We start from the raw sequence: 22804 nt of genomic DNA, 5'->3' as shown, positions 1-22804 counted from the left end.
GGACATGGGAAATACGTCGGTGCCTGCAGAGGGACACGAAACCATTGAGGCTGGTGTCGGGCCAATCAGAGCCATGAGTTGGCCGCCTGTATCGCGATCGACGGCTGGAGACGGCGAGATCCGCTTTGTCACAGCCCAAGTTTAGCCACTGCAAACTGCTCGTGGTCGAATAACCACCTGCACATGTTGGGTACCATTCAAGATTCAAGACTAAATTATAATGTACACACACATCGTTGCGCCCTCGATCATAATGGCGAGCTGCGTCTGATGTGAACATGCCCACTTGAATGAGCCCAAGTATAACGAAGGCGACTTTCTTTCTCCGCATCACTGCACTGCAGCCAACTCCACGTGCGACAAAGTCCCAGTCAAGTCCGAACCAATTTGAACTTCTGACGCTGCAGTGCTGTACTTGATCTCAATTACAAACACCGCCAACACCTCGCTTTCCAAGCACACTGCCACTACTACCTAGGTGCTCTCCTCCGGTTCTGCTCCCTCCCGGCTCTTTGGGTTTTGTTTCCAAAACCTACACAAATCCGTTGCCCGCCATGGCGCAAAACCAACCATCCAAATCCAAACCTCCCGGCCCTGGCGCCCAACAATCCCGCAACGAATACATCCCCTCTTTCATCTCGAAACGGCCCTTCTGGGCGGAAACGACCTCCGACGCAGACTATCTCGAGCATCAACGTCTACAGTCGGCGCCTAAGGACACACTCGACCAAGCGAAATGGTACGACCGGGGCAAACGCGCGGGGCCCGCAGCGACCAAGTTCCGCAAAGGCGCATGCGAGAACTGCGGCGCCATGACACACAAGACGAAAGAATGTCTCAGTCGGCCGAGGAAACTAGGCGCCCGCTGGACGGGCAAGGACATCCAGGCGGACGAGGTGGTCGAGGAGGTACAGCTAGGGTGGGACGCAAAGCGAGACCGATGGAACGGCTACGACCCTCGCGAATACAGCGCGGTAATCAAAGAGTACGAAGAACTGGAAGCACTGAAACGGGCGGCGGCGAAATCAAAAGGCCGCGGAAACGACGATGGAACCGCGGACGATGCCGATGGCGACGCCGATGCCCGATACGGCGAAGAGACAGACATGGGTCGATCACAACCGACGTCGACGCGACAACTTCGCCTGAGAGAAGACACGGCGAATTACCTGCGCAACCTGGACCTAGACTCGGCGCGGTATGACCCGAAAACACGCACCATGGACACAGCAGCCCTCAAAGCTGCAGGCGGAGACGAACTCGACGCCGACGAAGGGTTTGTGCGACCCGCGACCGACGACGCGGCCGAGTTCGAACGGGCACAACGGTACGCCTGGGAGACGCAAGAAGCCGCGAAATCGAACTCGACCAAGAAACTGCATTTGCAGGCGAATCCGACCGAAGGCGAGATTCTGCGCAAGAAACGGGAACAAGAAGCCGCGGAGAAAAAGGCCGCCGCCCGTAAAGCCCTGCTGGAGAAATACGGCGGGGACGAACACCTGGTCAAAGAGACGCCTGCCAAAAAGGCGCAAAAGGTCCTGGCCAACGAGCGCTACGTCGAGTACGACGACTCCGGCCGCATCAAGGGCGAGGAGAGGAAAGTGGCCCGTTCAAAGTATCCCGAGGATGTGCTTGTCAATAACCACACGTCAGTTTGGGGAAGCTGGTGGCACAATTTCACGTGGGGATATGCTTGTTGTCATTCTACCGTCAAGAACAGCTATTGTACAGGTGAAGCCGGGCGCATTGCTTTCCAGGAGGCCGAGGGAATGAGGACAGGTCAAGCTTTGGCTCTGGAAGGTGGTGAGGCAGGTCCGAAAGCAGGACTGGATGAAGAGACCAAACTCAACACCAATATGGATGGAGAAAAGGACACAGTACATCCCGATAAGCTCGACCCTGACTCTTCAACCGCGGGCGACCGGAGAGGCGATACCGATTCAAACCAGCCAGCAAGAGGTCATGCAAAGAAACGAACCTTGCAGGAATTGCAGTCCGGCATCTCGGAAGAAGAACTTGAATCGTACAAGCGCAATCGCCTGGCCGCGGACGATCCCATGGCCAACCTGCTTGGGAAAGACGAACTGGTTGAAATGCATTGATGAACTCGGCTAGAGTGAAAAAATTGTAATAAAAGCTTAATCTCAGCTACGTATCGTCCCATGCGTATCATTCCTCCCAGTTTGCTCCCTTGCTATGTCGACACAGAAATAGCGTAGGGACGCGGTCAAACTACCATATGCGATGGTCAAATGCAGGCACGAGAAAAACAATAGGATTTGTTTGGTCTACCAATGTCTTCCACAATGTCACGTCCATCTCTCCATGCTCAGGCCTGTTGCTGCACCCCTTTATATTCATCCTTCTCACCTCCTCCCAGCTGGCCGTAGGCAAAGCACCCCCAGGGAACATTGTTCCAATGCCACCCACCGCAAGGATTGGAGCATACAACCGGACGCATCATACGTTCCCTCCTTATCTCATGGCATACCCGCTCTGACCACAGCACCAACGCATCTCCTTCGTCCTACCAGTCACTTTCGGATCGCCGACAGCCACGAGAGCCGCAGCAACACATCGGGCAGTGCCATTGCTTCCAATCCCATCCCTTCCATTCCCATTCATTCCAATCCCTTCCCTTCCACACCTCATAGAAGCAATCTTCGATCGAGTACCACAGGTGAGCCCACCCCTTGCTCTGCTCCTTCCTCTTCTCATTCATTACCAAATCCCTCACCCGGGCTCGTTCGGCTTCTTCCGCTGCAGTGAATAGATGAGGCGCGCTCTCCATGCTCCTCATGGACATGACAAGGGATGGAGGATACCCCGGGGTCTGTCTCAACCTGGAAAGACTGGGCATGGCCGGCGACCTCAACCTCATTGAGTCCCAATGTGACTGCTCCAGGCCAGATACAACACCATTGCCTTGGGGTTCAGGAATGGGTATCCGAGGTGAGGATGTGGGAGGCGACAGATAGACCGCCGGGCTCGAGTGGCCATCTTCTGAAGAACTCAACAACTCGCTAGGACGGGCTGTCCGACCGCCTGTCCTGACATACGGCGTCTCCTGAGAAGGTGCAGCAGAGTCTTGCTGGTAGTCGGACCTGTTCAGCATGCGCTGTGACAAGGCATTCTCCATATCAACTCTCTCACATGCCTTATCAATCTCTCTCACTTGTTCATCGATGGCGCTCAGCTGCGCGTTGCGAGCAATGGGATGCGCCTCAAGACTTCTCCCGCCGATTCCATGACCGCTTGATCGAGGTCCGAACCTTCCCCGAACATAGGTTCCGTCATCTGCCAAGGCTAGTGCTCCTGAGTCGGTATAGGAGGTCACCACATTAGGCGGCAGAGGGGCACGTGGATTTTCAATCGAAAGTGGCGGAGGACTGACAACACGGGCCCTACCCAGCATGGCCAAAGTCCGTCGAAAGATTTCGGCAGAAGGGCTTGTCGGAGGGCTCGGAGAACCATGGGGACTCTGCGGCCCCAAAGCTGGAGAGCCCAAAAGTCGCGGGCTCGACGGAGCCTGTTCATCACTCTCATGTGAAGACCCCCAAATCCGACCCCATAGCGACCGACCAGGCGAATGCAGTCTCAAGAGTCTGAATTCTTCTGCTGCGTCCGTTCCAAAAGATGGCAGTCCAGGCGGAGTGGGGCTTCGCTCGGGAGGTCCTTGAACAGGCCGGTTCGGAAGAGTTGGACACCAATTGCTCCGATCGATATCTCCACCAGAAGACGATCGATCGCGACTAACTCCTGCTGCCAGACGCTTGAGGCAGTCCAGGTCATTCAACGACAGCGATCGATGGTGGTGAACTGAAGTGACCGAAGGCAGTCGCTTCTTCAGCGGCCAGGGTGACGCCGAAGCTTCTTTCGGGTGTATTGAACGGATCGAAAGCCGAGGATGGACAATTTGGGACTTTCTTTTCGGACTGGCTTCTAGTCGCGGCAAAGAGCACGACGGTCGGATACTGTCAATGGTATTTTGTTCTAAGACGCTCGCCAGTTGCGGCTCCGCCCATTGACTGTGAGGGCTTGAAAATTCTCCAAGAGGACTGCGAGGAGATGACGATCGGGAGGGATGGCCAGAGGAGTCCAAGGCGTATTCGCCCTCGAATGATGGTTCCAAAGCGGGCTCACTCTCGAATGGGAGGGCCTCGCTCGACCCGACCACTTCCGCATCATATATTGAGTCTTCATACAAATCTCGGCTTTCCGAGGAGTCGAATTGACGTGAGAGGGAACGCACAGATGTTGTACGGCGAAGAGCTCTTCGCTTTCGCGGCAGATTAGGATTTTGAGCTGAAACATCGTTCATGTTGAATCGCTTGCCGTGGATGGCCGAGAAACACGAGCGACACCAAGAGGACGAAGGTAACCCATGCGGCACGTGCACCCAGTCAAGACGGTCCGGCCCATCAGGAACCGGAACGATGGCCTTTCCTAAACGACGGACAGCGATATAAGTATGTGGTGAAGATAAGAATGGCTGTAGTGAGAGAAACTTTCCATTGACGGATTGGCAGGAAATAATCGGAAAGTAGTAGCATATCCTCCAGCCGAAGAAGAGCAGCTGCGAAGAAGCAGAGGGCAGTCGCGACGGGGTAGATTGAGTTGTAGAAACGGCAGTAGTCGTCAAGATGACTACCAGTACGGCAAGAAGAATTTGATCGGATGATGCTATACCTATACCAATGTTGGCCCGCCATGATGATACCACCACCAAGATTGCCGCTTCTTGGATCAGCATTGATCCATGTGTCGCCACGACCATATGCAACCGCCACAGCCACGCGGAGCGTCAGATCTGATAGTTCAAAGTACAGACAGCGCATGTTCGAACACGAAGCTGCCCCGGCCGGTACGTTATGCACGGTGACCACAATCATGGCTAAACCCCGAGGAAGCCATGTGTGAGGTTAGATCTGGTAGTTACATACAAGTACCGTGACTCGTATGTCAGACAACACCCGCCTATACCAGTAAGCTGTGCACGCTACAGAAGACACAGTGATAGAGTCATCATGCTTCGTTCAACCAGTAGCCTGCGGGGAAGAGATATCCTTAGACGAGCGACTTTGCTGAAGATCCTTCTTTAAGCTCTTGATCAAGGATTCGAGACGCCGTCGTTCTTCCTGTTCAGCCTATCGAAATGTCAACTTTGCTGCATCACATATACAGCAGTTACGGAGTTTCTTACCTTGAGACTCCTGAGATTCTCGGCCCTGGTTTCCCGCATCATTTTCTTGAACTCATTCTTCAGCACCATGGTAGACGTGGTCTCGTTAGGTGAGCCGGCTTTCACACCAAGCCATTTGACCTTTTCTTCGCTGAGTTGAGATTCGAGTAGTTCGCAACGTTGTTGAAGAGCATCGACCTGTTCTTCCAGCCGCTCCCGCTCCTTCTCGTCTTCGATGCTTTGCTTCGTCATAGACTCGTAATCTTCAATGGTCTCTTTCAGTTCCTTTTGCAAGGCATTCACCTTGTTCTGAAGCTCGGCACTCCCCACACCTTTTGTTTCGTGCTGAGACTGGAGGAAATCAAGCTGGCTTTCGAGTTCTTTGTTTCGCCTATTCAGATCGTCGATCTCCTTTTGAATGGCGGGGTTCATCGACACATCTGCTGCTCGTTGGGCGCGTGTTCCATAAGCACCGTCCAATTCCGCCTTCACCATTGTGAGTTCAGTCTGAGCACGGACAACATCCGCTTCCAGCTCCTTCATTTCATCACGGGTCTTGGCTAACTCAGCCTCTGCCGTGGCTCTAGCAGTTTCCAGATCATCAATTTGTTTGCGAAGACTTTGAGAAGATTCATCTCGCTCGGTTTGTAGTTGGGCAACCTTTGTTTCAAGATGCGCCAGTTCTGCTCGACAGCTCTGGAGTTCGGCTTCTGCCTGGGCTTTCGCTGCTTTCACCTCTGCCAACTGTTCGATAAGTTGGTGGGTTTCGGACGATGACTTGGTTCGCAGTTCTTCCAGCTCGGTTTGCAACCGCCTTAGATCTTCTTGTTTGGCCTCCAACTCTACCGTAAGCTTATCTTCTAGTTCTTTCCGCGCCGCTCTCTCCATATCTAAGGCTCTGCTGTCGTCGACACCTCGCTGTTGTTCCAGAAGGACGTTGGCCTGTTTAGCCATATCCAATTGCTCCATCAGAAGAGTAATCTGATCGCGGGCGTGCTGGGCCTCTTCCTCGCCCAATGTCTGAAGTCTTTTCGATTCTTCCAGTTGTTCGGTCAGCTCATTGATCTTGGCGTCGCGCTGGGCATCAGACTTTGTGTTGAGCTCCCGTTGTTGTTGTATTTGTCTGGTCAGGATGTCCTTTTGTTCCACCAGGGTCTCAACTCTCTGGTTGAGGCGATCTAGAACAGAGGTGGAATATGCCAATTGCGATTGCAGATCCTTCCCCCTAGGTTCGTCCTGATGCAACATAGGACTGTGGCTGACCGAGTTTGTTCTCTCCAGCATATCATGTAACCGGTTGTTCACATCCTCCAGCTGATGTTCAGAATCAAATATTGATTGCTGAGCAGTGCTGTGGCCTCGGGTCTGGGCAGCCTCCACCACACCCAAACCTTGAGACAGATATCCCAAATATGCATTGATTTGAGCGTGTATCGGCCCGGCCATATGCTCATCAGTTGGCTGAGGGGGCGGGTCAAAATGCTCGTGCGAACCGGCTTGGACAATCATCGAATGGAGCCGGTTGTTGAGTTCTTGTAGCTGCCTTGCCACACTCTCGACGATCTGGTTATCACTCTTCCTGTTCTTGTTTCTATTCCTGTCCGCGGGTAATTGTCCAAAATTGGTCACGTAGTCCGGGACCTGGTATAGGCTTCGTTCATCGAATTCGTCAATGTCGGAATGGCGACCATTAGGCTGACTCGTCATGCTTTCCGGACTCCGGGGTAACTCGGTTTTTCGAATGTTCTTCTTCAATCCTTTGTGCGTCATCTGAAGCACGCCGGCCGTGTGTTCCAAGATTCGCTTTTCTACATACTCGAGCCTTTTCTCGAGCCCCGCCAACTCCTGGGTGAATTCCTCAACTTTTTTATTACTGGCAGCATACTCGCTATCGGCCCGCACGCTTGCGTCGTCACCGGAACTAGGTCTGCCTCCAATCAAACTCCGGCGCGACCGCTTCGGCGAAGTGCCGTTGGCAATGGCCTTGTCGCGAGTCGAATACAGCCTGTTCAAGGACTGGGCCGCATCGCGCAACTTGGTTTCCAAAGCGAGTTTCCGTCTCGTGGTGTCGATTTTGTTTGTAAGATAGTGTTTCTCCCTCTTCAACTGTTCCACCTCTTCGAAGGACAGGATCTCGAATCCTTGACTATCGGAGATTGCGGTCTCGGCCAACAAATGGACCGCGACAGGGTCGTTGATATTCAAGACGGTCGAATTTCGAGGAGCATTCGTGTTTCGATTAGTCTGCGAGCGCATCAGTACTGGGCAGGCGGAAAGAACTGCCCAAGGGGTATATATACCTGCGGAAACCGAGGAGTCGGCTGATCGTCAAATGGACCGCGCAACGAGCCTACCGCAAAGGTAGAAGGGGGTCCAATGGCTGGAGAGTCGTCCACCGGCCCTGGACCGCTGTAGATGGAACTGGGAACATAGCGACTGCGGTTGTCGTCGACGCTCTCCGCAGAGGACTGGCGGAGTCCAAAACCAAAGGCTTGCATTATGTCTCGGTCCCAAGAGACACCCGTCCTGCTCTGTATAGATATCCAATGTTGTTCTTCCAATGTTACATGTGCGACTCGTCGGATGGTGCGTACATCAGCCGTTCAGAGAGCCATGTCATGTTGTCACTATCCCTCTTGGGCCATGTCATTCGACCAGGGGATCAATCGCCGGGAACAAAAGCACGAACAGTCGACCAAGAGAATGGTTGACCAAGATACAAATCAAAGGAAGCACGAGGACCTAGAAAGACCAGCCCGTTGAGCTGCGAGGTACAAGGCCGAGTTAAGGGATCAGGGGTCCCATTTCAGTCGAGTCCAGCAGACGAAGTAGGCGCGAAGCGAGTCGAACAGAAATCAGGCGGATACGCGTTCGGCTGGATAGCGAAAGCCCAGGTGCCCACGACGGCCAATTGAACCCCCAGGAAGACCAGCGCTATCTTTTTACAGTCCGGGCGTGAGAATGTGGCTGTGGGGGCCGCTGCCAATTACAATGGCGGTTGTAGAGGGACGCCAACGGTGGAAGACAGCCCCAGATCCTGTCCGCTGGTCCCACTCCTAATTTGAATTTCAATCTGTACCACGGGAGTGATACTGCGGTCCATATGACGAGGTCTTGCGAGTGATGGTAGGTTATGAGACTTCGATAGCAAAGGAAGAACGCTAGCAATGCAGACACACGTACACTGCGCGACCAAGCGAGAAGCATGGCTGGAAAGAAAACATGGCTCCAAGTCTGGATTGTCAACAAACAATGCTGCTCGTGCCATGTGCATTCCAGAAACTCGGTTCGTGTCCCTTGACTCCCAGTCAATAATTCTACAGAAACTTGAGTAATCTCCAACTTGCAGCGTGTGTGCGGGGCATCCAATTGATTGAACAGACAGTTCATGTTCAATTCGGCGCGTGATCCAGGTATCAATGTACAGTTTGTAGTCGGTGTCAGGTTGCGAGTCCTCCTAAATAAACAGTACAACCATCCGATATGCAACTTTCCAGTTGACCAGCCCAACCCAGTCCTACCACGTAACTCCAATTCATGCTTCATTGCATTGTACAATGCAGCGCTCTCAATGTGTGAACTCGCAAAACCCAACGCAATGCGTATTCCTTCTATCCTTCCAATATCATGACAATGTGAATCCTGTACCATTTCGCCGTCCCAATGCATTGCAATCCTGCCCTCCCAAATATCTGTATTCTTACCCAACTTGATCCCATGTTGCCACGTACAACCGGCCTCACCAATCCAACCCATCAGCCAAATCATCCTGTCTCTCCAAATCCTCCAGCACCGGACGCAGCTGAGCCTGCTCGTTGGCCAGAGCGACATTCTGGCGTGTTCGCGAGTAAAACACCGGACAATCCTTACTGTCGCACTTGACTTCCTCGTTCCAGGCCAGGCCAGAACACGAGCGACAGGCTTTAGCCAGCTGGACGACCTTGCGCTCAGTTTGGACCAACCGCGCCCGCAACGTCAAGATACTGTTTGACGAATTCCGTCGACATGTCGAACACAAAAGTCCCAAAGACGAGGAGGAAGTTGCCGCAGGAGCACTAGTATTAGCTCTGGTTTCACCATCCAACAGTTCTCGACAGACCAAACACGTCGACGACTTCAAGTACGACTCGAGAGTGACCCTCTTTTGATTGTCTACCACACCCTCAACCCGTCTGATACGCTGATACTTTGGCATTTCATCGTACCACTGCCGAACATTGGCGCCGACGAGGTTGAAAATGCGTTCGAGCGGTGGAATGATATTCTTCGAGATGTAGTACTCGGCATCCAACTCGGCGTGCGGATCATTTAGCAGCACTTCAGGCGCGACACACCGATCGATCAACCTGGCTCCCGGCCCGCCAGTCACAACAACGTACGGCACGCGTTCGCCATACTGCGGTTCCAGCCGGGGATCTTGCATCATTCTTCGAGCACTGATCAAGGCGCCCGGCGGTGGCGGGCCTTTGTCACTGTACGTGCCAAGCTTGACCTCGCGGGCAAAACAGAAATCCTGGATTGAGACATTGCCGCGCATGATCTTTGCGCATTGCGCCTGAAAGAACCGTTTCACCTGGCTAAGGTCGGCTGTGCGAAACAGCAACTTCAGCGCAGTCTCTTCGATCTTCTGTTCCGCTGGTGTGCCATCCCGACGCACCGTCTCGATCCCCTTGGCGTCAAAGTCCGGCACGGTTTGATTTCGGGATTCGTACTTGAACCCGACGTATCGCTTCTTGGCCAGTAACACGCACGGATGGTACACTTTCTCAAACTTGAGCTTGACGGGCCGCGGGTTCATGTTGGTCACTGCCGCAGCGATTTCCTCGCCAATGTCGAACGCCTGGTCTCGCGTACGGCCCTTCAAGTACACAAACAGACTGTCGGTGTCGCCGTAGACGACTTCGGCGCCCCACCGGTCGACCGAGTGAATCAGCGCAATGGCCTTCTCGAGCGTCTCCCGCCCTGTCTGGACAATGCTGTCGGCAATCTCAGAACAGGGCATGCGACCCGAGAACGACGCCGACGTATATCCGTACGTGACGTTGGCGATGAGTTTGAGGGCCAGTTGCCGATTGTTCAGTAGCCGCTGCAGAGTCTTGTCGTCCTTGTCGACCTTCATGCCGCTCTTGACCATGACGCGCGTCTCGAGAATTTCACTTAACATCTTGGCCAGCAGTGATTTCCGGATATGCGGTTTCGCGTACATGATGCCATTGGGGGCAATGTTGATATGCTCCTTCAATAGCTCCAGCAGCCGGGGCTCGCGACGGTAGTCAGTAAAGCCCATCTTGTTGGTTCCTCGCCAGCTTACGACCCGCCCCAGGAACGTCGAATAGCAGTAGTTGTACGCGATCATCACGCTTGGATATAGAGACTGGAAGTCCAGCACCAACAGGGGACTGGTGTAGAAGTCGCTCCGAGGCTCCATCACCAACGGCAGGCATTCAAGGGCATTCTGGCCGCCCACCTGGCGCCGACTGGGCGACACCAAGATGAAGTTTTCGGGTTTCGCGATACGAAACATCAAAGACTCCACCTTGAATTGCGATCCGCGCGAGATCACCGAGAACCAATCCACGCCGAGCAACCGAGCCTGCTCACTCGTCCGAGGAACCAGCTCGTTGGCATCCAAGATCTCAATGTCCATCTGGACCCGCGAGCAAAAGTACTCGACCACTTTGGCCAGATTCCGCGGGTTCTTGCTCCGATACCACCGCGTCAGATCAACAAAGGCGTAATGCGGGATCCGTTGATGTAACAAATGATACACCACGTTCTCCATAGTGTATTGGAGCAGGTTGAGCTCCCCTCTCATGGCTCTCCAGATGTTGATCGTATGGCGGCCGGTGACTCGAATCGTCGATGTATGGTTGAACCCCCAGCGGTCATCGTCGCGGCCAAACCGCCCGTGAGATTGCGCCTTCATCCGCGACAGCTCGTCGCAGTAGTTCAAATCATACTTGACCCGCGCCCGTTCGATCAGATACCCCCACGAACTATTGTGCACCTCGTAGCCTGTCAGAATGTCCGGGTCGTAGTGTCGCACAATATCCACCAACCGCGTAAGAGCGTCCAGTTCGGTCTCCTCTTCTTCCACGTCGTAAGGCACTGTCCGGCCGATCCGTTTCGCAATATGCGCCTGATCTCCGACCGCTATGATTCCCATGTGCGTCCCTTCTTTACTTCCTTTTGTCATGTTTGCCTCCACATCCTCATCATCCGTCTGCAAGCACCAGAAGATACATGACACCGCATCCTCCTCCGGATTGGGTGCGAGCGAGCCGCGAGTGTTGACGTGCACCTCCAAAGTCATGATGCTCATGTATTGGGTTTCATGCTGCACGCTGGTACTGACTTGCTTTTGCGAGTACTTGAATCCATATTTGTTCTTTTGCGTCGGCCCATCAATCTGGGAAAGTACCTTCCGCGACTGTCGGTCACTTATACCGGCCTGATGCTGCTGCTGCTGGCGTTTACGTTCTTGATCGAGCCAACTCAAAACCTCAGCCTTACGTGGAGGTGGTTCACAGATCACCCATTCGGAGATCCGGCAGCGCTTCCGTCTCTGGTTCTCCCGGATGCCTTCGCCCGTCACGTCGAGCAGTGTCGGCGGTTTCCGGCCGAATGTGGCTGGTGATGTGCCAGTGGGGTCAAAATCTGGCAGATACGGCACGGTTGTGCTTTCAAGCTTGAACTCGCGCCCTGCATACTCGCGGCTCTGCTCGGGGACGTCGCTCTCATTGCTGTAGTATGCGTCTTGGTAGATCACGTCAGGAAGTCCGTATTGTCCCAAACTTTTCTCCACCTCTTGATAACCTGGTGGGCGAGCCTGAAAAGCTTGCCAGTGAGTTCCAGGTCGTCCTGAGGGCAGACCTTTTATCGTCAAGAGTTCAGGGCTCGTGGACTTGACGCTGCCGCCGGTGGCGGGTGGCACAAGCGTGGGCTGTGACGAGGTTTGAATACTTTTTGAAGCCGGTGTTCTGAGCAGTGCCGGAGAGGTAGATGATTTGGTATCAGATCGCCTCGACAAATCTTGAACGCCTTTAGAACCTGGGGTCTTGGGTAGCACCGGAGAAGTCTGTGGTTCGATATGAGAGGCTTTTGACGAGATATGGTTACCATTTCGAGCCGGACTCTTGGCCAGAACCGGGGATATTGGTGGCTTGACATCAGACGGCTGTGACGATTTAGCAGAACCGACGCTCTTTTGGCTCAACCGAAGGATCGTGCTTGGGTCATTCGGATTCTTTACTGTGGGAAAAGACAGCGTCGACTGTTGCGATAGATTTGGGGGAGCAGCACCTTCGTCGTCAGACTTGTTCAAGCTCCTGGGCGCTTGGGAGCTGGCCGGCGGTCGATAGGGCGTGCTGCTAGGTAATCGAATTCTTCGCAGTTCTTCAGCGGTCGGTTCTGCCCCGGCTTCGGAATCGTACTGGTCAGACACGAAATCTGGATCCTCATCGGAGCCTGAGAAGCTGACATCAGGCAGGACGTTCTCATCGTCAACTAGCTGTTTGCGCCGTTTTCTGGGCTTGAAACTTGGGACGCTGGCGAATCTCATACGCTTGGGCCTGTTTGGTGAGGCAGGCTCTTGATTCAGATAGTCTTCCGGTACTTCGAAAGCGTCTCTGTCTAGACGTTCAACGTTCCCTGCCGCTCGAATGCCATATTGCTCATATTCCGAAGGGCTGATGGGAGCCATTAAATGCCCGTTCGACTGACCATTTACCGGATCTGAACTGCCACCGCTTTTGCCCAGACCAGAACTACCATCGTCGGACACCTGTTGATCACCAAAGCTTGGTTCTGAAGTGTCTGCTATGTGCTCCGCCTGCTCTTCATCAACGAGGCTCTGTTGTTCAAGGACGTCCTGGTCGCCATTCGTGGTCATCCCCAATCCATCTGTCGCTCCGGCAAGCTGTTTCGAACGCATATTATGCGGATACAGATCCTCGACACTCCCCAATGCCGTCTGGACACTGGCCTCCAAAGCAGTGGATTTGACAAACGTCTCAAAAGACACTTTCGATTGTCCGCCCTTGACACGTTCTTCATTGGCGATCTCTTCGACCTTCTGGCGAAATTCCTCCTCATGAATCCACCCGCCAGCAGAAGTATTCCTTGGGTCAGCCGACATGGAAACCAAGACCTCTGGCGGGAACGGACTGCTATTATTATCCTTGATACCCATTCTTAACTTCCTCCGGCGCGTCTCATCCTTCCACAAGCCGGCCATAGACTGGACAAGTTTCGCATCGGCGGGCAAAGGATGGGTCCGTTCAACGAAATCATGATGTAACTCTCGCGCGTGGACGTCGCGTCGATTGAGGATATCCTTGACATGCACATCGACCTCGAGGGCGCAATGACTCTGTTTAGGCAGCGCCGCCTCATCGGACACAAACTCCGGAGGAATAGAGTGATCGTGCCACTGATGCAAAAGACTATTCATCTCATGGTATCTCGGCACCGGGCCTCGAAACTTGAATTTCTCACACTCAATATACCCGCACCCATAGAGATTGTAATCACACATCCACTGCGCAAGATACTGCAGGTGACTTTCGTGCGGTTGCAAAACCCGTTTCATGACCGCCCCTTCGCGCAACAGATCGGCCAATCTGGTCATGTGCAGAGGGTTGAGGAGGTAGATCTTAAGGTAGAACCGATACCCCACGTGGAACCCGTAGAAGGGAATCCCCTTGACCAGCGAAATGTGCGCCACATAGCGATGCTTTCCCTCGTATATGTTCTTGCGGTAACTCACGGCGAGAGCATGATCGATCGAGAGTTGGAGTGTCCGGATCGCCACGTCCACATCTTCACGCACAAGACTGCCGCTGTACTCGATGTAAGTATATTGGAGCGCGCCGTGAATGTGCATCAACACTTTTTGGCCTGTCTCGGTTGCGCCAAAGACGCGGATGACCGAGATTCGAGGTCGGTCTCTGGCAGCATTTCCGGTTGTCGCGACATCTTGGGGAACGGGCGGGTCAAACTCGTCCAGGGGCACGGCCTGGTAATGGTCGATGCAGTTGAGGCGGACCCGGAAGGGATCCATGGGAGTCAATGATGGGATGATGGGTTCCGCGGCGCGTCATGGGCATGGTGGCGGCGCATCGCGAACTGGCGACGGAGGTGAGAGTAAGGCGATTAAAATACTATATTGGGGTGCGCGTGTATTCAATGCTGTAGGCCGAGTGTCGCAGTTAAGGAGGTTTGTGTACAAGAGATGTTGACGGAAACATCAGGCCCTGCCAAGGCATGGTCGAACTGCTCTTAGAATTGTCGCTTGCGTTGGCAACATCGGCGAAAGCGGATTCTGCAGCACGCCGCTTCAAAATTAGTCACGTGGGTGCTTCGAGGTGAGGCCTCGCGCGTCGTTCACCCTGTCCTCACCTACCTCGCCCCAGGGCGTTAGATAACCTCGACGAATAATTATATTTTACTTCGTTATAAAATCTTAGTATAGATTATGATATATAATTTTTCTTATTATATCTCTAATTATAATCTTCCGGCTGCGCAGTAGCGCGGGTCAGCCCTACCCTACCCGCGTTAGGGCTACCCCTAGGGTTAGGCCGGGTAGATACCCCGTAACCTAACGGGCGCCCCGGGCGGGTACCTAAAATCTAAGCTCTACCCGCGACACCTATTAGGGTTAAGCCGCCCTAACGGACGAGTATCGTACGACTCTCGAAAAATTTATTATATTTTACGAAAAATATATAATTTTACTAGAAAATATTAAAAAATACTATATAATATTATAACTTAATAAGTAATTACGTAAGAAAAGTCGCTATCTTTAGTAAAAAACTCGCTATTTTTAAGATTTTTAGGTTCTTAGTAAAACCCGTCGGGTACCCTACCCTACCCGGAACCCTCGCGGGTAGAGTAGCGCTCTTTTTAAAAACCCTAATAGATTAACTGGGCGGGCGGTAGGTGCCCGAAACCCTGCCCTAACTAACCCGTTGCGCAGCCTAATATTAATCTTAGAGTTAACTAGAAATTTATATCGTCTACTACTCGTTTTCAAGTTCAAGTTATATTATTATATAAACTCTTAACTTATATACTAAACTCTAAATAGTTAAGTAGAGTTCGCTTAATATTTACTATAGTACTTTAAAATTTAGATTATATCTTTAATAAATATATTATAGTTAATAACCTCTCGACTTATATATTAAAGGCTATAGAGATAGTATTGATTAAGAACCTAAGATAAGTTTATGATCTGACTTTAGTACTAATTAGTTACGAATAAAGAATCCGTACTATTACTATATACATACCTCTTATTATATATAAAGATTTAGTACTATCATAACTTCTATTATAACTCTAATATCGTATCTAGCTATTCGATTCTATTCGATTAGCCCTTCTTTATAATAGCTTAAAGACCTCTTATCGTTCTTCTATCTCTTATTCTTCTATAATTCTACTACCGCTATAATATAGTATCTAGCCTTAACGTTATCGAGCTACAGTCTACTTAGACTCTTAATACCGACTATTCGTACTATCTAATATAGAAGAGGAGAATACCTAATATAGATAGCGGAGAATAACTTATAGATAAATATTATTAGATTTAATCTATTCGACCTTCTTAGACTTACCCTAATTGTATACTTAATATAGAAACTCTACGAGAAATGGCTAGAGGAACTATTACGGATACTCCACCTAGATAAGATAAGTGTCAGGATTCATACATGAACCTTAGGCGCATAGAATCCGGACAACCTCGTTAGGCGCTACTAATAAGGAAGGATTACCGAAGATCTATATACTAGAAGTACGTAACTTCCGAAAGAGGTAATCTAGAATATAATACTATACTATTATACTAGAATAGAGTAATAGAATAATAGAGTACTATAAGTCTTCTATATCTATATAATCGTTAATCTTTTATAGTTAAGTTTATAGTCTCTTATAGTTAATCTTCGTTATAAGTTAGATAATATATTTCCCGATTCGACTATTATTTATAAAACTCGTCTCTTCTATCTATACTTAACTAGATCTTATCTTCTCTTATATTAGTAAATACTAACTAGACTCGTAACTCTATAGAACGATTCGTAATACTTTAACTATCTTCTAATAGAAAAATAGAATTTAGATAGACGTAAGTATAGTAATCTCTCGCGCTAAATCTCTAATAAAATTAGTTAGATTTAGTGGATCCTTAGATAGATTAATAATCTATAATACTCTAGAAAGAAGAAAGAATAATATAAAGATAAAATACTTCTATAGAGATAAGTTTAATCTAAAGATATTCTTAGTATAACTTAAGACCGTCTTTAAATTATATCTATCGAAGTATCTCGACGTATAATTCTAGATTATATTTATAGTACTAAATCTTAAAGACTCTACCTTTATCTAGTTTAAATCTATCTTAATAGACTATCTAGAAATATAAAATATTTCGAATCTAGACTAAGAGATCTATATTATCTTTTATAGCTTCGTAAATTTCGAAGTAAAAATTAAGTAAATCTTTAGAGTCGCGAATAAAGAAGCTATAACTAAAAGAATACTCTATAAAGTTAAATAGCGAGATTTAGCGATATAATATTATACTTAGTTTAGATAGCTCGCTAAGAGAGTATTTTAAAACTCTAATACGTTAGTAGCGATATATTATTAAGAACTAGTTAATCTAATTAAGAATAGAATAGAAGAAGTACTATTAAACTATTAGAAGCTTATCGATAAATCGATCGAAATCGATAATCGATTATATAAAAGACGATTAGAGAAGAAAGAATAGTTTAAAAGAGCTTACTTCTTAGAAGAAGAGTAACGTCGAATAAACTATTTTTATAGTAATTTAATAGATTTAGATATTATAGAAATAAAATCTAGATCTTTAAGATTAAAAGAAACTCGATATAAGTTTACGATTAAAGAAAACTAAGAGAAAAAGAGACGTAAGAAGAAGAATTTATACTATAATTATAGTAAATTCGGCTATAGAGTAAGAGAATATTACGCTAAGATCTAAAGACTATATATAATAACTAAATTAGTCGATATAGAAGCGAAAAAGATCGATACTTTTATAGAAATTTATACGAAGAGTATAATAAAAGTAGAGTCTTAAGTCGATAAGAATCCGATAATAGTATAGAAGAACTAATCTAAGGTCGAAATTATTAATAGAGAAGAAGATCGAAACTTATATAATAGAGAAATAAGCGAGAATATAGATAAGGCTATAGAAAAATCTTACTAGGAAGTTATTAAGTATACTACTCTTTTATAGACGGTCTATTTAGTATATCGACGATTACTCTATCTACTACTCGAAAAAAGAAGAAAGTAGATAGTTCTCTTAAAGGAGAAAGTATAATAAGACAAAGAAGAATAGAAAGTCGTTAGTATTAGAAGAGAATAGTCTAGTTAAAGAGTTTCTACTTATAAAAGAGAGATAGACTACGATCGACCTAATAGATAGTTATAATAGAATCTCTACTATCTATAACGATAAGTATCTAGAATACTAAAGTTTAAAGTATTAGAAAATAGTAAAGAATATACTATTATAAAAATACTATATTACGAAGTTATTCTATATAAAATAATAATATATAAATACGAATACGAGTTATAATATATAGTCTATATATCTAAAGAACTAAGAAAAGAAGAAGCTTAGGAATTCTTAATTAAATAATAATAATTCAATTATAGTCTAATCTAGCTCCTATGTAGGACTACGTAGACTCTTCCACCTTTTCCAGGGAAAAACCCTTCGTCGAGAAAACCCTTATCTCGCCTTTATAAGGCGCGTACGTAGAGTATACGACTCGTCTCCGTCTCGCTCGTATTCTCGCTTAATCCTCTCTATTAATTATAAGAGGTCTCTCTCTCGTTACTACTCTTTACTATTCCGTAGGGTACGGTATAGTAGGGTCTTCTTCTCCTCTATCTCCTTCGTAAGTCGTAGGCTGCGCAGTGGCGCGGGTCAACCCGACCCTACCCGCGTTAGGGCTACCCTAAGGGTTAGGCCGGGTAGGCACCCCGTAGCCCAACGGGCGCCCCGGGCGGGTGCCTAAAATCTAAGCCCTACCCGCGGTACCTATTAGGGCCGGGCCGCCCTAACGGGCGGGTAGACCTATCGAAAAAATTACCGTATTTTACGAAAAATACGCGATTTTACTAGGAAATCTTTAAAAATACCGTACGGTATTGTAAATTAGTAAGCGATTACGTAAGAAAATTCGCTATTTTTAGCGAAAATCTCGCTATTTTTAAGAATTTTAGGTTCTTAGTAAAACCCGTCGGGTACCCTACCCTACCCGAAACCCGCGAGGGTAGGGTAGCGCTTTTTTTAAAAACCCTAATGGGTCAACTGGGCGGGCGGTAGGTGCCCCAAACCCAGCCCTACCCAACCCGTTGCGCAGCCTAGTAAGTCGGAACTACTTAAGGACCCCTAAGGCGACCAGCTAGTAAGCCGTATACGCCGCGAGTACTAGGCGTAATAGAATTTCGTCTATTCTCGCTATCTTATACTACTATAGTAGTAGTTCGACCCTTTCGTACCTTAGGTAGTATAGTAGGACGTATCGTACGATCTAAGTATACGTTCCGTATAGATAGAGCGCGATCGCGTCCGATACTCTAACCGCCGCGAGCTACGATTCTAGACCTATTACCTTAGTCCGTATTAGGAATAGAATTATCGCTTACGCCTTCGTAAGACTCGCGTAGAGCTTACGCCTATTCTACTTCTATAGTATCGTCTACGTCGCCGAAGAGTATCTCTCTCTAGGCTTATTTCGTACCGCTTTCTACCGCTCTCTCTACTACTCTAAGAACGCCTTACGCGCGTATATTATATTCGACTCGGGCGCTCTTTACCTTTAACTATCTCGATAGATCTACGTATATCTCGCGTCAATCTCTTATCGCGTACTAGCTATTATCTTCTATCTCGCTAGAGCTAGTCTAGAGTTTCGCTCTTATCTCGCCTCTAATATTATTTTCTAGACTTAATTCGCTACTAGTTATATACTTTTCTCTATTAAGTAGTATATAATTTATAGTATATACTTTCTATTTAGATTAGCGACTATAATATCTAGTAAGAGAATATATATTTTCTTCTTAAGCGCTATCCTTAGTATTCTTCGATATATACTTATTACTCTTCTTAGGTATTAGTTCTATACTATGATCTTCTTAAGTAGTACTAGTCTCGATAGCGAGAGCGTACTCTATATAAGGCGTACACTAACTTTCTATACTTTATAGAGGAGGATAGACTATATTATAAAGATATAGAGAAGTTTCGTATTTCTAGCGAAGAGTCTCTATATTAATATAGCTAGTCTTACTAAGGTTTCTAAGACTACGAGCCTCTTACGGACTATATACGTAATATACTCTTTTTATATAAGCTTCGGGTCGAGCTATATTCCGAGGATCTTAATTATCTTCTCTTTCGAGAAGATCTTCTTATCGACGATTTATATACTCTTTCTCTACTAATCGTCTACGATATATTTTCTTATAAAGTAAATTAGCTAATACTTATCTAGAGCGAACTTCGTCTTATATTAACTAGTCTACTATTTATAGACTTTATATATCTTAGTAAGTCTTATATAGTTATTCTTCTCTAACGATCTCTAGATAATAATATTCGTATTATTAATAAAATCGAAGATTAGTATATTATTCTTATATAAGTTAAGTATATCTAGTAGTTCTAAGATATAGAAGAGAAAGAGAATTAATAAGAGTAGAGAGCTCTATAAGATCTCTATATTCGTCTTAATCTAGTTACTCTCGTACTTAGCGTATACTGTTCGTATACGTCTTCTACTTAGAAAGCTCTTAATAATCTTAACTAGCTAGAGGAAGATCTTCTTAGTCTTAAGAATATTAAGAAGCCGCCTATATAGGATATTATCGAATATACTCTAGATATCTAGACTTAGTATAAAGACTATACTTCTAGGCCGCGCCTTTTACGTACGCTCTATATATACTATAATAAGGTCTACGACTAAGAGCGTTAAGTAGTCTCTTCGCGCCTCTATCTAGCTTTAAGGAAGAAGATTATATTCCTTAACTATATCTATTAGTTAATTTACTAGTATCTTTTTAACTACCTTAGTAAGAGTATTTTTAAGAGTAATAGATTTATATACTTCTAGAAATAAGTAGTCCTTCTTACTATCTTTATAGAGAATAATAGTTATAAACTTCTTAAAATATACTAAAATCTAGCTCTACTCGAAGAGCCTACTTATTATCTACGCGATATCGACTACTAGAATAGAACTAAGTATCTTAAGTATTTTATTTAGAATCGAGTTAAGACTTAAGATCTTCTCTATTAAGAGGGCCGCGAGAAGAACTCTTATCTCTTTCTTTATAACTCTCTAGAGAATTACGAATTATATATAAGTTATCTACTTCTCGAGCTCGCTTATTATAATTAGCGCTAGCGAAAAGAACTTTTCTACTAAAATCTAGTTCTTTTCGCCTTCGTTATTCGTAATCGAAAGATTCTTAGCTCTTCTTAGCGCTAAAAGATAGAGATTCTTATACGGCTTATCTATACTTTATTTACTCTATCTCGAGATATTCTATAGATCTCGAGAAATATTCTCGAATAGCTTACTTATCGCGCGCCTCTAGTTAGTTCTCGCGTTTCTTTAAATCTTCTACTTAAGCTAGTTCGCTAGATAGTATACTAGCTTTAGCTAGATTTAATCTTTAGTTACGAGAAATCTACGCTTTATCTATCTAAAGTATATAAATAGCTTAATAGCTCTTAATAACTAGTCTAGTCTTACTCTTAATAACGAGTATATTCTTAGATAGATCTTTTATAGCGCTTTCTTAATATTCTACTAGATTTCTTTAAGAGTCTTAACTATCGTTTTCTTTTCTCGCTATACTACGGTAAAAAGCTTATTTATATTAAGCTTATATAGTACGAATCGCTTACTTTCTTACGATATTAGATTTTATTAAATATCGAACGTAATACGGATTAAGATATAGTTCTTTATTAGGGTCTATAGAGACTTAGTATTATAGAACTCGACTTGTATACTAAGCGACTACTTAGCGAACGTATATCGGCGAAACTACCAGCCCTGCCCAGGAAGCCTAGGCTAGCCTAGAGCCTCCTAGGCTAAACTGCTATAAATTGAGCCTATAAGTTATTATAGTATCCTAGGTAGGCTATAGGCCCTACTAGGTAGGCTACGCTAGTAGGGCCTATAGCCTACCTAGGATACTATAGGCTCTTCGCTATATTACGTAATTATCGTAACTTCTTTAATTTATAATTATAAGTACGGTTTTAACTAGTATAGCTATAGTAGGCTATAGCTAGCGTATAATAGGATATTAGAGTACGTCTATATCGAAAATCCTAGGTTTAGTAGCTAATATTAAATTATTAGTAAGCTAGCGTAGATAATTAGCGCGCTATAACGTACCCGAAATACCCGCTTTTAGTATCTTAGTAAAAGGTAAAAATTTTATAGCGATAAAATTACGTTTAATTATATAATAAATAGAGTAGTTAAATAGCTAGCCTAGGGCTAGTATACTAGTACTATAATAGCTAGTAGCTAACTAAATAGGCTATAAGGCGCTATATAGCCTCTATATAGCGACTTACGGCTAATAAGTAATATTATAAGCCGCTATAGGCTTCCTAGGCTCTTATAGTATTAGCTTTAGCTATAGGCTTATAGTAGTTTTACCGATAGTAAGGTCGATTACTATCTTCTAGTCTCTTCTTCTCTATAATATATCTCCCTACTAAATTAGGAGCGTTAGTCCTTACGCCTTCGTTACTATTAGTAGGTATTCTATCTACTACTCGTATATAACTTCTATACCTTCCTACGCTAGATAATATATATTAAAGTCGTCTAGAACGATAGTCTCGCCGGTCGCTTTATTAAGAGCTTCTCGAATTCTTCTCTATTTAGTAATTCTAGACTAGCTTCTTCTAGAGTTATAGATATTAATTATTAAGAGTTTTCTTTTCTCTATCTTAATATCGAATAGTACTATATTCGGCCTAAATTATATATATCTCTAGTATAAAATAGATATATCTTATCTTATTATAAAGTATACTTATATTATCTAGATAGTCTTATATATTAATTAGTAGAACTTAAGATAGTAGATTAACTTTATAAAATAATTAAAGACTAGTTTCTAGATTACGAGTATTATAGATCGTATAAAGTTATCGAAGAGCGTCCGAGACGTATAGCTATTCGAGTTATTATAGTTATACTAGATAATCTCGAACTTATTTAATTAGAAGTATTTATAGTATTTATCTTCTATATACTTAGCTCTAGTAGTAGCTAACGATTATTCTATAATTCGCCCGTAAAAAAGAGACGTCTTTATTAAAGACTATATATTCCTATCTTTATATAAGTTAGTTATTCTATCTTCTTCTATATAAGCGCTTTAGGGAAGATCTTCCTTTATCTCTTATTCCCTATTATAGTTTATCTTTTTATAGTCTAGCTATCTTAAAATATAGCTTAAATACTTACTATCTATATAAGGGCTATAACTTATCTTTACTAGATATAATTATAA

General features: G+C 46.0%; 4 protein-coding genes across 4 annotated transcripts; 1 reads left to right on the top strand and 3 right to left on the bottom strand.

The window, feature by feature from the left end:
* Window positions 1-166: 166 nt before the first annotated feature.
* Window positions 167-5110, top strand: HMPREF1120_08857 (uncharacterized protein). Its single transcript, XM_009163127.1, has one exon. The coding sequence runs from the start codon at window positions 555-557 to the stop codon at window positions 2100-2102; it is 1548 nt and encodes a 515-aa protein (XP_009161375.1). The 5' UTR covers window positions 167-554; the 3' UTR covers window positions 2103-5110.
* On the bottom strand, window positions 2528-3415 carry HMPREF1120_08858 (uncharacterized protein; the record flags this gene model as incomplete). The annotated part of the gene is made up of 1 exon (XM_009163128.1): window positions 2528-3415. The coding sequence occupies one exon, from the start codon at window positions 3413-3415 to the stop codon at window positions 2528-2530; it is 888 nt and encodes a 295-aa protein (XP_009161376.1).
* HMPREF1120_08856 (uncharacterized protein) lies at window positions 5037-7438 on the bottom strand (the record flags this gene model as incomplete). The annotated part of the gene is made up of 2 exons (XM_009163126.1): window positions 5037-5147; window positions 5204-7438. 2 exons carry the CDS (start codon window positions 7436-7438, stop codon window positions 5037-5039), a joined length of 2346 nt encoding a protein of 781 aa, XP_009161374.1.
* A 1483-nt stretch (window positions 7439-8921) lies between these two features.
* Window positions 8922-14243, bottom strand: HMPREF1120_08855 (DNA polymerase zeta subunit; the record flags this gene model as incomplete). Its single annotated transcript, XM_009163125.1, has 1 exon — window positions 8922-14243. The coding sequence occupies one exon, from the start codon at window positions 14241-14243 to the stop codon at window positions 8922-8924; it is 5322 nt and encodes a 1773-aa protein (XP_009161373.1).
* Window positions 14244-22804: the final 8561 nt, after the last annotated feature.

This window comes from Exophiala dermatitidis (assembly GCF_000230625.1).
Source record: "Exophiala dermatitidis NIH/UT8656 unplaced genomic scaffold supercont1.8, whole genome shotgun sequence".
In the NCBI taxonomy this organism is placed as follows: Eukaryota; Fungi; Ascomycota; class Eurotiomycetes; order Chaetothyriales; family Herpotrichiellaceae; genus Exophiala; species Exophiala dermatitidis.
The sequence above is the reverse complement of the archived record's forward strand: the minus strand, read 5'-3'. Positions and strand labels throughout refer to the sequence as shown.

Coding starts and splice junctions, on each gene's coding strand:
- HMPREF1120_08857 (XM_009163127.1), top strand. CDS start 555: ATGGCGCAAAACCAACCATCCAAATCCAAACCTCCCGGCCCTGGCGCC.